The sequence below is a fragment of the Argiope bruennichi genome, chromosome X1, assembly GCF_947563725.1.
Source record: "Argiope bruennichi chromosome X1, qqArgBrue1.1, whole genome shotgun sequence".
In the NCBI taxonomy this organism is placed as follows: Eukaryota; Metazoa; Arthropoda; class Arachnida; order Araneae; family Araneidae; genus Argiope; species Argiope bruennichi.
This window is the reverse complement of record NC_079162.1, coordinates 26,193,029-26,208,530: the sequence shown is the minus strand read 5'-3', so window position 1 is coordinate 26,208,530 and position 15,502 is coordinate 26,193,029. Positions and strand designations below refer to the sequence as shown.

Here is a 15,502-nt window from a genome sequence, read left to right as displayed (position 1 = left end):
TTGAATATGAGCTGTCCCCATTGATTGATGGGTTTCTAAGCATCTTATATACAATACAATTAATTGTATTTTATCTAGCGGTTTAACTCAGTCTCTTTTTAGATTCGCTTAGATGAGAGGAATTTCATGCCGTTGACTTTCTTGCTCTTAATTTTAAATTTAATTCAAAATTATCTCTTTCGTCAAATATTTAATTAATTTAAATATATAACTTTAACTGACTTAGTTATTTTTGAATAGCATCTTTTAAAATATTTTTCATTAGTTTAAATCGATTAACTTCTTAGCAATGAAATTAAATCCATCTTTTTTTCCTATTTCTAAATAATCTTATTTAAAAATTTTGTTAAATTCACTTTTGTGTTATAATTAGATTAATTATGCTCTTTCTAATATTTTTAAGAAAGTGCAATTGTTGTAATACAAATCGGAATATAATAAGCGAAAATTTAAAAAATAATCTTCATTCAATATCACATTTTTTTAAAGTCACTCTAAAAAACAAATAACATTAAATGTAAAGGTGCGTAATATCAATTTCATTAGATGCAAAAAATTCAGTATATTTTCTTTCTGTTTATGTATTGAAATTTAATTTGAAAGATTTATACATTTTCTGTATACTGCATTTTGTATTTTTCAATTAGTTTCCTGACTTCTTAGCAATTAATTCTTTCAGCTCAAAAAATTAGAAAATTAAAATTTGATTGGAATAAATATTGCTAGGATGACTGAAACAGCTGGTTGTTGAAAATAAACATAATTAAATGAGAAAAAAAGTTACAAACTTGAAAATGAAAAATAAAGAAAAGTAGATAAAATATTTATTCCTTAATATTATTATTATCTAAATTTAACGTTAAAAACGTTGCTGTCCGCGATAAAAAGTAAGGCTCTAAATAAACGAGAGAGCTTTACATGTATATATACTTAAATAGTCTGGGAGGCTGAAGAGAATTTAATCATAAACTCTGAGGGACTTCACTATCATATCAATGCAATCGAATTCACAGCAGGAAACCCATTGAATTTGAAGCAATCATTGGACATGGTAATTCTCCTTCTAAAATTACTTATCCGGGCATTTTTCAGGGTTCTTAATTAACTCGACTGATGGATGTTGTTGAGAATACAGATATTATACATACGTTTTCTAAGGATGATTAATTTTTGTCTCTTTGTTTTAGTAGAAAATCGATTCTGGCTAGTTAATTATCTTTAATGTTAATCTTTCTTTTCTGGGAGAATGCAAACTCGGAACGTGGGATTAAGCACTTGCAGATATGCATAGATTTTAATTGCGCGAATAATTTATTTTCGTAATGAAATTTCTTGTTAAAAATGGAGGATGCGAACAATTTTCTGTATGTATTTAAAGACGAAAATTACTAGGTTTTCTAGCATTCAAAGGCAAATATCGCATAAGATTGTGCTGGAATTAAATTACTGGGATAAATTTAAAAGGTTTTTGAGAGGTTCGCGTAATTTTTCATTTCAAGTGCTCCATGTTTTTTTTATTTTCAGTTACTCTTGGGTACTTAATTTATCCGGATGAAAGAAGGAAACACTCAATATTTAAGATTTTTTTTTTTATCCTTGAAAAAAAAATGCTGTCTATTAAAGTTTGTTGAATTTTTCATGCGGCATTCTTTATGAATGAAATCTGACATAATATTATTTCAGTATAAAAACAAAAAGCTAGCATTGTTTTATTATTTAAGATTTTTGGTTAACATTATTTAAAATGCGAGGTTTTCTCCACTTGTTTAACACATGCATACTTCTAAAGCAATTAAATTTTTTTATGTCTGATTTAGATGCATAAAAGTCATGCTTATGTAGATTTCAAAATGAATATACAGATGAAAGAAAAAAAATGTCTTTTGCATGCTTTATGGTTACGGTTTTGATGCAATACTTTTAAAAACGAGGCAATGCTGAAAAAAATTTCTAAAACTTATTTTAAAATACTTGTGCATTTTGTATTCTCAGTTAAATTAAAAAAAAAATGTTTATGCCATATTTTTCCCTTTGAAGTTTTTAACTATTTTTTTCATTTCATGATATTTTCTGTTATATTAATATTAGTAAAATCATTCATGGTTCCCCCCCCCCAGATTCATACAAGTATTGTTAGAACTTACCAGTATTGTTGATGCCATGAGGACGTATCCTGCTGTCATACTTTCCGGGTCCAATAATATTGTCCAGGATCTTCTTTTCTATTTGTCTGAAGTTTGCCTTTCCGCTATAAGAGAGGAAAAATACATTAGGAGTTGCTTAAAATTTCTAATCTTAAGATGAATATTAACCCTTTCGTACACGAGAATGAACCTGGCTCGTGGATCGAATTACTGAATTTTTAATTTTAAATATGATATTAAATAAAAGTATTAAGTAATCCAAAATGCAGAAATCACTTAAAAACGCTTCAATATATCAAATGTCTTTATATTTTATAACAAATAAAATAATAACAAATGTCTCAAATATTTTTTTTTGTGGGCGGTACAAGTGTTTTAACAAAAGACGCTTTTCTTATCAACAGAGGTAAAAAAAAAAAAAAAAAAAAGAAAAAGAAAAAGAAAGAAAGGAAAAGAAATATGTTGTTGTGACTTATGGAACTTTACAAGTCCCCTGACAGTTATCTGTCAGTGATTAAATCCAAGTGAGAGTCTCTTGTTTTTTCAGTAGCGCCAACTAAGGCCAAGAGTACGACTTAGCTACTCACGCATCACTCATTCGTTTGTACAACCCCCTTTTTACGGGAGAGCATATTCACACACCTCACAGATAGAACACAGAAGAATAACAACCATGCCTGAACCCGGTAAGCCCAGATCACGGGGAAGAGGCGTTACCCCTATGCCAGAACGCCGGCAAAAGAAATATTAATGCTGTAACTTTCGATTATTTACATTTCTTTACCCTCATAGAGCAATATGTCTTTTGAATTTCCAAGTGTGCGAGGCATCTCTCTGTTATTTAGGACAAGGACCATAATATTATGGGCAGGCGAAAGAGAAGAAATATTCTGTCAAAAGATTATTTTAAAAAGGGGGAAAGAAATTCCATGCATTTTTGTCAAGATTTCTTTTGTGCCACGATTTTCATCAACCAAAGATTATTCATTAAAAGCAAAAACATTTATTTAAAATGAAATGGATTTCACTAAATAAGAGATAATTCTTTCTTCTACAAATGGAGTTATATAACCTCCAATTACTTTAAACCGTTTATTCTACAGGCCTTAAAATGAAAATTCATACTCCTTTTCTGAAATTCTGTATCTTGTCTTATTTATACCATTTCTCCCCTATATTTGTTTCAGGTTTCAAGCCTCAATCGATCTTTTGCAACGGATATTTATAACCAGGGCAGCGACAGCTGAATACAGAAGCTGTTGATCTCGGCATTAAGGAAAGGAAATGTAGGAGCGGCGAGGAAAGTAAAGAAAACGATAATATATAATAATAAAAAAAGCGGCTTGGGATCAGGTGATCCATCAGCTGGCAGCCCAGGGAGGAACAAACACAATCAACTAAATCCCTGGCAATGATAGCCCCATGGGAGGTGCGACAACTCAAAGAGGAGGGAATGTTCCAAGGAGTTTGTACAATGAGCCGATTCAGCTCTGTATTATGCTTCAAATTAGTCCTGATATTTCTGGGGAAGCCTCAATTCGACCGATACTTGAAGCAATTGCCTCATCTTATTCATTTGATTCTTTTGGACAGTGAGTATTTTATAAAGAGAAAGACGAAAACATTTTAGTTTTCTATTTTTTAAACGGATCACTTTAGTTTTATAGACTAAAGTAAAAATAGATTTATTTTTGTCTAATAGACAAATACTTGCGAATAATCAATTATTTGTGAATGAGAAACTTGAAACTTTAGAAATTTTAGAAATTTTGCATAATGAAAGGAGTCAGTTCTTGGATTATGATTCAAACAGGTTGTTGCATCTTTTAGGGAACAATTTGTTTTCTCAGTTTGACTGATACTTGAAACAATCACTATTTTCCAGTCCACCATTTATTCATTGCACACTTTTGTTTTACATCTTGCTGTAATTTCAGAGAGATGAAAAATACAACTAATTTTTTATTTGATTATTTTGATTTTAATAAGACAGTGAAATTATGTTAGTTGTTATTGTTTGATCGACAAGTGATTGTAATTTTTTGTTAATAATAGATTTCAAAATATTCTTATCCTTTAGATTATATGCTAGAAGAATACTCAAAAACTGTTAAGACATGAAATTCCAAGGTGGAATAAAAAAGAACATTCTCCTCTTTCCTAAGTATTTTAGGCAAAAGGTTTTGCAGTTCCCCTCGATTACCTGTGTATATGGAGATATTACAAGTAATTAAACTGCCCATCGTGCATGGGATGACAAATTAAGACAGGATTGTAAGATGATTAGTGAAGTGATTATAGCAGGGATAGATTAGTTCACAAGAGCACGTGAAATTCTGATCATTTATAGATACAGCAGCTGCAACCAGGAAAGATTCATAATCATGGTGATAAGTAGGTCTTTCTGCTCATTATATAATCATAAGATCTATTTTGCATCTCGCCGCCCTTTCGCATATTTGAAAATAAAAGAAATAAATTTATTCGAGCTGCAAAAATGCTCGATTAATGGTTTATATTGTATCCACACTATCTTTAATCACATCACAACTGTTTATTACTCATAATTTCATAATTAGATATTTTTAATCAGTCCTTATTATACTCAGTTCTTAATAATAGGAGTTTTCAATAAACAACAAAAAAATTGCGTCTAGTCAAACGCCTTTTTTTTCTTTATATCTCACAACAAATTCCAAATAAAAAGCTAGTAAATTTAGTTTTATTTCTATGAAAACTTTATCGTATATTTCATTCTTTTATCATGAGACATCTGTTTAAGTCAACAATAAAAAAGAGAAAAAAAGTTAAGAATCGATTATCAAATCGTTTATAAATGTGATTAAGAATCGATTATAAATGTAGTTAATGATACTCTGCTTTATAACTAAATTTTTTTTTGCGATGTATTTGTGAACATTGAAAGGGAAAATTAATTTTTTTTCATATATTTCCGTAATATTCTTACATCTGAAAATCTGAATTTATAAATGTAAAATGAAATATTTCTTTACCATTGCAAATTCTCGAATTTGATCTCAATAATTTCATGAACCATTACTGACACCATTTAAATTTTGAACTGTCTGTCTTTCTTTCCAAAAGTAACTGAAAATAAAAGTTGCTCGAACCTTAAGTTTGCAATCAAATGAAATGAAGAATCGAGAAATAATCAATTGCAAAGAAACATTCTAAATTAAAAAAAAAAAAAAATGCTTTTTTTTTTTTTTTTTTTTTTGCTAAAATACAAATATAAGGTCAGAAAAATTTAAATACTAAAAATATTAATCTGAATCACGCAATAGAATGTTTAATATTCTTTTTGACTAAACTATATTTTCTTTCCTGTTTCTGATTTTCTGAAATGCCTAAGCTGGATTTTCTTTACACATAAGAATTTGATTTCTTGCAATGTGTTTTTTTCCCAACAGTTTTCAGAGAGGAAATTCTAAGAAATAGGTTTAGCTGCTTAAAAAGTTAAGAAACGGTAGGGATTTTGCAAGGGATTTCTGCTTTCATCCTCTTTGTCGTACTTCAAGCTGTTTGACGACAGTTTCAGACTTCTTGGATGATATTAGCTATAGTATGGGACAAAAACTTATTCCTTTCAGCTGGTATAGATTTTGGACCAGTTGAGCCATTAAACGATTGGCTTCTATTTCTTTCAAGGAACTAATCTGTTGTTTTTTAAAATCCTGCAGACGGTTTCACTATTTTGCCATGCTTTTATGGTTATTGAGAGAAGAAAAGAGTTTGACATGTCTCATGTGATTAAAATATTTTTCTGTCTCAATACTCCGAAAAGAAGATCTCCGAAATCGCTATTTTAAAAGAATATTTTGAGATGTAAGGCTTTTATCATCTAAGGATTAAGCTTATGGGATTTGTTTATTAAAATTTCCAACACGGAATAAATTATCCGCGAGGAAAGTCTCTCAACATATCTGAAGATTATTATTATAGTTATCTCATTTTGCGATTGAACAATTTAGAGGAACTTTTTTTTTTATATATCTCATACAAAGATGGCATTTCTTCTTGAGCACCATACACCTAATACAAAGCCTGAGTTATCAAGATAAACTTTAGAAAACAATTTGAAAAACAACTACGAAAAAATAACTGCAATTGAAGCTGAAGAAAAATATTTTCAACAGAGGTTCAAAAAGAAAGGCGTAAGTTAAAATACAATACAACAATACCACTTTCGAAACATTTTCTTTGGCTATTGATTCGAAACTGTTTCAATGTTTAAAGAGCAAACAAAGTTTAGTAAGAGGCCAAATATACTGCATTAGAGATATAACAAAACAGTCCATTTTATTTACTTCAAATCTTGACAAGAGAATTGTATTACTTAAAAAATTCACTGTGCATATAAATCATTTTGGTTCTATAGGAATCCATTGAAAGAATTACAGAATATATATTCCCCAAGAAAGTGAAATTTCCTACGCATACATTTTCATAAGTTAGTTTGGAAAAATTTAAATTAGCCAGTATTGAATTCAAAATTGGATAAGAATGATTGGTTCCGATTATATAAGATCGATATATCTCTTCAATTAAAAAATATTAAGCACTTGACATATTTTAGAAACTTTCAGAACATTTTTTTGTAATCATAATACACACATGGGTGCTACATTAGCAGACTATTCTATTCATTTGTGCAAAAAATATGTTATAAAGGAAACTTAATAAAAAATTAATACTAATAGAATGTGTTTATGTGATTTCATTATTTGTAATTTTTGTTTTTCATTTAATTATTTTATTTGTATTGTTTATTCTTTGCATACTTATTCATACAGTAAAATTAAAATACTGAACATAGATGGCGCAGTGTGCTCTGGACCATTTGTATATATGGAATGTGAGGGAAGCGCACTAGAGCTTTTTTGTTGTGAACACTTCAGCCTGACAGTTGGTGTGAAACTGGTGCAAGCAGGCACCGCACGCTCTTTTGTTAGCGGCAAAAGGAATTATTCGTCCGCTCTTTGTTAGCGGCAATTTCTACTATTAAATTGGTGCAAGCAGGCACCGCTCGCTCTTTTGTTAGCGGCACAAAGAATTATTCGTTCGCTCTTTGTTAGTGGTGATTTCTACTTTTAAATGTATATATTAAGTGTTTTCTTATATATGTGTGATCATCGTCAATGTGTGTTGTTATATGTGTGTGCGAAAATAAATAAGAAAAAGACAAGAAAGCATCTTTCCTTGGATTAAACACATCCACCCAGCTACAGAATGCCTGATTTATGCATAAGAAATTCATTCACTACACACTATTATCCACTACAAAACAGGAATTTCATGGGCAAGTCAAAGATTATTTGATCTCACAAATGGAAAATAATCTTTTTTTTTTTTTTTTTTTTTTTTTTTGTCATTTTATCCTTCTTAAACGTAAATATTCCAAAGTTGAGGAAGAATAAAATTACTTTCTTTGTTATACTTTGGAAATATTAAAATACATTCTTTGAAAATGTGAATCCTTACACAAAAATAATGTCTTATATATTTGCGTACTTTAAACTTCTCATATCAATTAATCGACGTATATATTGCATGCAAATCAAAGGTTATTTTTATATTATCAAATTAAAAAAAATGACGGTACGTTTTATTTAGTAAGTCCAAAGCGAAACATTAAAAAATTTTTTACTCGAAATAAACCGCCTCCAAACCTAATCCTAAACGAAGCAGTTGGAAACTCATACGAATAAAATCCGAATTTTTTTCAAAAAGGCTCATTTTTCAATCTCTGCAACTGTACCAGAAATGTATACATTACATTGTTACATCTGCTTCATAGAAATCTATCATACAGGCCTACCCATCGAAGTCTACATATTGCACGGGCGATCAAGATTTTTTCGACAGGTCGAAGCTGTAATCCCCTTGTCAACGGAAAAGTGCATTCTTGGCGCCTTTTTACTTAAAATAACCCGGATGGAGTTAAGAAGGAGCCGTATATTTCGAATTGGGTTGGGTTGTCTCGGGTAGTGACAGAAAGACAAAGACATAAGTATTGCGTTTCTAAGAGACACATTTTTTCCCCCACTTCCGAAGAGAGGCCGAAAACAAGTTTGCTGTCAGACTTGCGTATGGAACTGTCTTTGAATAAAAATGACAGCGCTACAATAAGAGATCTGGTCCATCCACTTTCGCTAAAATCGAATTAACGATTGGAGGTCGCTCTGTCCTATATTTTCTTTTCGAGTGATATTGTTGCTTTCCGCATTTCATGTTTTTGTGATCAATTGAATAACTGTGGATGGAACTGAAAGAAATTGCGTCGAAGGATAATACGACAACTGCATTGTTTTCTATTCTCGGAAAAATAAGATAAAAAAAATTAAAATATTTTCTTGTGAATGTAACAATAAATGTACTCGATATGTCCATTGATAACTTTCCGTATCAGCCTCGGGAAGTTTCTTTTGTGGCTGTTTCTGTGGTAGAAGGATGTAATATGTGGATATTTTCGGCTTTGCAGTGTTTCTATTAGATATGTCTTTCTTTCTTTTCAGCCTAAAAATTGATTTAATTCATTAAATATAATTGTTATTGGAGTTCCGACACCAGAAAACTGAATATGTAATCGTTAAATTTCACATTTCTCTTGATAAATCAGTATTATATGCTTTTATCTGATAGATAAAAGTATTAGTAGAAATGGGTTTGATCAATCAATAATAACACTAAATTAGCTTCGTTAGCATCCTTCTTTTTATAATTCTCATAGAAGGTTTCGTTTATGAGGGGGAGAGGGTGCAATGGATTTCACAATTTTCAAGCATACCCAACGTTATGCTCGAGGTTGCTTCTTAATTTCTCCTAGATGCAACGTCAGGAAGTTTTTGATCTACGACAATATTATGTACAAATTCAGCATTCGGTAAAACAGGAAGTCTCCTATGTAACAGAGACGGTCGTCAACAAAATATCTGAAAACTCATTAATGCTTAATAGTGCGAAATAGCAATCTTAGGCATAGACTTAATATTGAGAAATAGCAATCTTAAGCATAGCAATCGTTAAAAGAAGCTTATTCTTAATTTTTTCTGGCTTATCAGTTACTGAGGGAAACGGATACGAGAAATAAAATAGTTAAATTATTGCTGTAAAATTTTTCAGAAAATTCCCTGTGATGCGGCACTGAATTGTTCTGTTTAATTGCAAATAAATGCTGAGAACAATCTCCATCTTAAACTTTGATTCTAAGAAAACTTAGCAGTTTAGTTTAACTATTTTAATTATTATATTACAAGCAAGGAGAAAAATTAGTTATTGAAAATGATATACTCAAATATCAACGTTTCGCCTTATATTACTTTAAGATTGAGGTCTTTAAATGATAAAATAAAATGAAGAAGTTACTTCAGAAACATATTTTAAGTTAAAATATGATTTTAATACTTGTTTAACTTTTTAAGGATTTTTTTTTTCTGCTGCTGATTTAAATAATTTCTGGTCAGAGATAACTTGAAAATAGAATTTCCATTTTTCCAATGACTTGCTTAGCATTAGCATAGCATTTGCTAATATAATGCAACGCTTAGCCAGCATAGCATTATATTTGCATCAATTAAAAGTTGCTCGCTCCTTGGCAAAAATATCTGGACTTACTAATTTATAGATTTCATATTCATTTAGAAAGTTATATGATAGTTGCGCGGATTTCAGAATATTTTTATATTATATTTTTAAATTAGAAGTACAAAGGAATAATTTTGTAAATAAATCTGCACATCTTAAAAATATTTTCTCTTGCCAGTTTACAGTATTCTTCATACGCTTATCGAAATTTTTGCATTGATTTAAACGTTACAATCTGAGATTCATATGAATTGATGAGAAGCACCAATTTACGTCATTATATTTGTGTCGTATCACTCAAATAGATAATGCAAAAGATTACGATTGTTTCCACTTATACTGATGAACAATCACAATCGGAAACATTCCATTTTATAGTGGGATTTCACAATTTGCAGCATAGGCAGAAGCACTTATTCGTTAAGAGCATTTTACTTTCGTGTACTAAAGCTTACAGAATTCAATTTTACATTCGCGGATAAAATTAAAAAGCGCACAACACAACAACCGAACATTACTCTAATGAGAATGCCAACAAAGGATCGGGATTTAAAGAATGTTCTGAATTTAATCATCTAATGACTCCTGAAATGGTTGCTTAGGAATTTATTTTCCGGGAAGAGATGATTATAAAATGGATTTCTCTAAACGATGCAAGAATTGCAGATTGTGGGCTTGAAGACACTACTTAACATGCATTACAATGAACGCGTTGGAGAACTCTTTGGGTGAATAGTTTATCGTAAACTAATGGAGAATAATTCATGAATTTTTCTTAACTATTATGATGAAAAATTTCGGAATTTTTTGAACGGAATTACTTTAAACTTTTAAAAAGTTAATTTCGTGAATTAACAATGAAAGAGAAACATTTAATTTTTGAATAATTTATTGAATTTCAATATATTAGCTGGGATATTACATAAATTTTAAATAAAATAGGAAAAATGTCTTGATATTATGAGCCTTGAATATATATTTTTATCCCAATTGATTTCAGTGAAAATTCTGGATTTTGGCGTGTCTGGAAAGGAAATTGGGATAATACCCCAATGTTTAAAACAAAATGAGGGCTGTTCTTGGATTTGCCTCACAATTCAGAACCATATTCAGATACCAAGAATAACACAGGACTACTAATTTTCTCTCTCTCTCTCTCAACTTCTACATTACCACGGTGGCTAATTACCAAAATTAGACCAGAACAAAAACTAATGAACACTGTTAAGTAAGTTTCAAATGTTAAAATAATATATTAAACATATTCGTGTGTAGTTTTACTTATCGTACGAATACGATACGAAGTAAATTTAAAATATTGTTAAAGAAAAAAAAATAATACATGAAATGCCACTATAAAAAGTCGATCTTACGTTTAAAACCAGGAAATCTTTTTTAAAAAAGCATTTAATTGATTTAGTATTTAAATAAATCAACCACCAAATTCTTTGTTATAAACAAAATTTACGAATGAAACTTTTTAAATAAAAATAATTATCCTGATTATTGGTTTTCAGTCAGGTTGTTGTGTAATTTTCTGGAGATAATTTTCAGAAGTTATAATTTTAAACGCTATACATGGATAATCCATTAATTTTAATTTTCTTTTCTTTCATTGAATCAAATAAAACATAAAATAGCAGTCAATAAAGACGGAAATTATATTCTAACAGTAGAAATAAAGAAACATAATATTTATTGAAAGCGAGATTGAAGAGAGTCATTAAAATAGCATAATAAAAACTAATTTATTCGAAAACAGCTTGAGGGTACAAAGACGAAATGAAAGATGTTTATTTAGAAGTTGGTTTCAGATTCGAGTGTTGAGCAGCAGTTATTCCTTCGAGGAAAAGGGCTGTCATTTTTAAAAACAAATATGGGTTGTTTTCGTTTCAAATAACTCTCATTTTTAAGTTCGCGTATTAAATGAAGCGAGTTACACAATCTTTTCCACATGTAAGGAAACACTTCTGATTTCTTTTTATTCATTAAAACAAACAGTAATTTGAAATTAGGTGAATATTCACTTGCACGAGCTTGTAAGTGTAAACAAAACTAATGAGCTCGTTTAAAGCAAATCCAGGTAACTATTTGGGTTTCCTCTTTTGTTTCGGCTTCAATGAGAGGAGATAATTGCAGTATTTTGAATCTAACATTTTTTTCATGGCTGCAACTCAGAGAGCGAATCAAGAGTTAAGAGCTCGAAAATGTTTGATTACTACAGATACTTATACGAGAGAATCAAAATCAAGCACATTTATTAGTGAATTTCGATTTGTGTCTAAATGAAATGCTTCAAAATTAGAAGAAGACCCTTGTTAGATTAATAATATCCCATTAACACACAGATGTTATTAACTATCAAATCAGAGTCGCAAAAGTCATTGCTATGTGTTGCAAATATTTGCTATCATTTTATAGATGTTGCATTACAATGATCTTCAATTTTTTTCTTTTTATATTGTTTTCAATTTCTTATTCAGTGTCTTTACATTTCATTAATTTGAAAAAAAAAATAATTGCGCTTGCCATACGCATATAAGTGTGCAATTTAGTCAATTTAGTATAGTGGATTAAGACATGACACAACATGGCACAATTGCAGAACATGAATCTGAGAAAGAACGTTATAGTTTTTACTGTCTGGCTGTGCTTTTAGTCAACAATATTCAAAGACTGAGTGAATTGATCGTAAGTTGATTGTTGAGGATGAGGTGGATGCTTGAGGTATTTCTTTATTTCGTTCAAGTGAAATAAAAATGTGAGTCAAGCTCTTCTAACAATTCTTCTGGAAGAACATATCATCATATCTACTTCATATATAGAAGCTAAGTCATACCTTTGCTTCAAATTCTAAGAGGCAATGGATAATTTTATCAATAGAAGATTGATACATTATAAAGCGTGGTTATGTGACATCATAACCTTTTTGATCTCCTAAATTGAGCACTTGATTAAAAATTAAATTGATGCAGAGCTTTCGTCATGAATACCTTCTGCATCAGTTAATTCTTTTTAACTGATGAATTTTAGAATAAGGTAGAGTAAAATATTCCTTTTAAAATAAGGTTTTATGGGTTAGACGGAAAAATATCTCCTCCACTCTTTAAATTACTGAAAAATAAAATCTCTCTCTCTTGACAACAGACCATGAAGTAGTGAGATTTGGTGCCCGCTGAAAAGCAATAAAAGTCCGCATCCTATACATGTTGATAGAATATTACAGGGAGAGTAATCATCTATAGGTTAGCTAGAAATTTGATTAAAAAACACGTTAGTTCAGAAAGGAGAACTGAAATTACGATACTTTTGTGGTAAAACATTCTTAATAGCTGGTAATCAGATGAAAAATTGTTTTCTCTTACAACATCTACTTTGAGGTAAAGAAAAGTAAAGTCTTTAAGACATTGATGACCATTTGTAAAAGAAAAGAAAAAAATTTATAATAGACAGATTATATAAATACTTATCATATTAAGTAGATTTGCAACTTCTATCTAATGCCTCCACATTTGTTTCACATACATACTGTAAACCGGAAACAGCTTCGCGCAATTAAACCATCCATCGACCAATAATTGCCACTGAAGTGCAGTGAATGTATTATACACCCATTTCAAATATATTGTTAATTAAATTCTCAGAATGTTTGAAACAGTTAATAGATCCATCAGACTAAACAGATTTGTTACTGAAATTCGTCGAATTACATTACTACCCTTTTATCTATTTAGCATGGAATATTGTCTTTTCATTTCATATAATAAAAAGTATAGTAAGAAAACAGATAGGCAGTACCGATGTTTAAAATTCAACTGTATATGTATTTAGAAAAACTGTTTTTCTTAAGGTATATACAATACTTCTACGTTTACTAAGAAGAAAAGTACGACCCTCTGTAGTATTGAAATGTATAGACTTTATTAGTCTTTGGAGTGTGTATATCGAAAAGTTTCACACAAGTAGCGCATATTCTAAGCACGTATAGAAACATATATGTAAAAAGAAACTGTTATGTTTATTATGTACATTAAAATAGTAGTGTTGATTTTCAAAGTTAAGTCTTAGGAGGTCATCTTTTGTTATTAGACACCTTGTCGTCAAATTTATTGCATTTTGAATGTAAGCGGGTACTATACTGAGACAGAATCAGATAAGCCAGACTACAGCTTCTTAAATCTCTTCACACATACAGTGGATAATTCATGGTTGGTTTGACGTGCATCGCATCCACATAAACATCAGAAATTCTGTGAAATCAGGTATCGAATTTAGCATCTTTAATTATTAAAATGAAAAATTACCTACATTCACCCCAAGCCATGCTTACCTAGATGAAATCTGATGAATTCCAAAATTAATAAAAATCTATACAATAGGACCTTATCCTTAAAAGCAATATTATACTTATCTCAAAAGACAATCAAATTAAGGTCTTGTCAGTTACAAAGAATTCAAATACCATGATTTCACTAAAATAGGTGATGTGTATCAAACGCCATCATTTTCCAAATATTTATATTTGAATTATTTTTAGATTACGAAGATGAGCAAAATTGATGATTTGTCCAATTGTTAGCATATTTAAAGATGTTCGAATATAAAAAAAATAATGAATAGCTGAAATTGAAGTTTATTCTCATTACAAACAAACATATATTAAACAGTCCAACGAATCTTTTGGTTCGCATGAGATGAAATCATCGGAAATCTGTCGTGTATGACAATGTACGTATGTGAATGACTGAAACTATTCTTGGTAACAAGCCCGTGAAATGGGTAACGGAGCCATTTTCCACTTGGTATCATTTCTTTCTCTTTGCTCATCATCTTTTAGAGTAAAGACGCCTTTTGAGAAAGAATAAATGCTTTCTATTGTTTTTGAGGAGTCCGATTGATTTCTTCGGAATAGAGATCATGCATGGGTGTCCAATTCGATGTTTCTGGCTTTTTAGTCAGACATTATTGAATGCAGTTATCTTAGAAATTCTTTTTGAAAGATGATGAGCAGTGAAAAATGGCTCGCTAATTAACGGTGGCGATATATTTATCGTTTAACGTCAGAAAAATTGGGCTATTTATTAAAACCGTCTTTGAAAAAGATATTTCTCATTTTGCACACAATGACGTGTTTGATTCGTGCATCGAATGACAGGGTTTTTGATATTTACATTTGTAATTAAGTCGGAGTAGAAATTAATGGCAATTACAAAAAAGAGCTTAATTATTTCAAGTATTCTTTATGCTCTCGTATGGTTAAAGTAACAAACAGATTACTAAATATGATGTACCATTTAACGGAGATGTTGAATAAATATGTAGATTGCTTAAACTCTTTCCAAGAGGAAATACAAAAACTACACCAGCCTTTCTTTATTTTCTGCTCAAGGGCTGATATATAAAGTTTGCCACTAAGTCACTAGGACTTTACTCCATTTTGCAGAATGACATTTAATCCTTCAGTAGATTTTCCACCCTTTTTCGATTGTATTCAATACCTAGATTTACTGCTAAAAAGATAAGACAAGATAATCCAACAAGCAAACTAAACAAACACAGGTATTATATTTCAATTGTTTAAAAAATACATTTCCTGTTATTGAATTTTAAAAGAATATTACAAATATTATTTTATCTAAATATTAGGATATTACCTCATCAATGGAGAAAATTTAAAAAAATAGTTATAACATGATAGTTTTAAACAGAATGCCTCTAAATTGTTAAAATTATTAATGAAAAGGTTTAATTTT

The 15,502-nt window shown here is 30.0% G+C and overlaps 1 protein-coding gene across 3 annotated transcripts in view; it reads right to left on the bottom strand.

Moving 5' to 3' along the window:
* The window catches only part of LOC129958965 (glutamate-gated chloride channel-like), a 362,731-nt gene that overhangs the window by 125,607 nt on the left and 221,622 nt on the right, over positions 1-15,502 (bottom strand). For all 3 annotated transcript variants that reach the window (XM_056071721.1, XM_056071723.1, XM_056071722.1), the window contains exon 5: positions 2,145-2,248. In XM_056071721.1, coding sequence (XP_055927696.1) covers positions 2,145-2,248 — 104 coding nt within the window. The remainder of the gene's footprint in view (positions 1-2,144; positions 2,249-15,502) is intronic.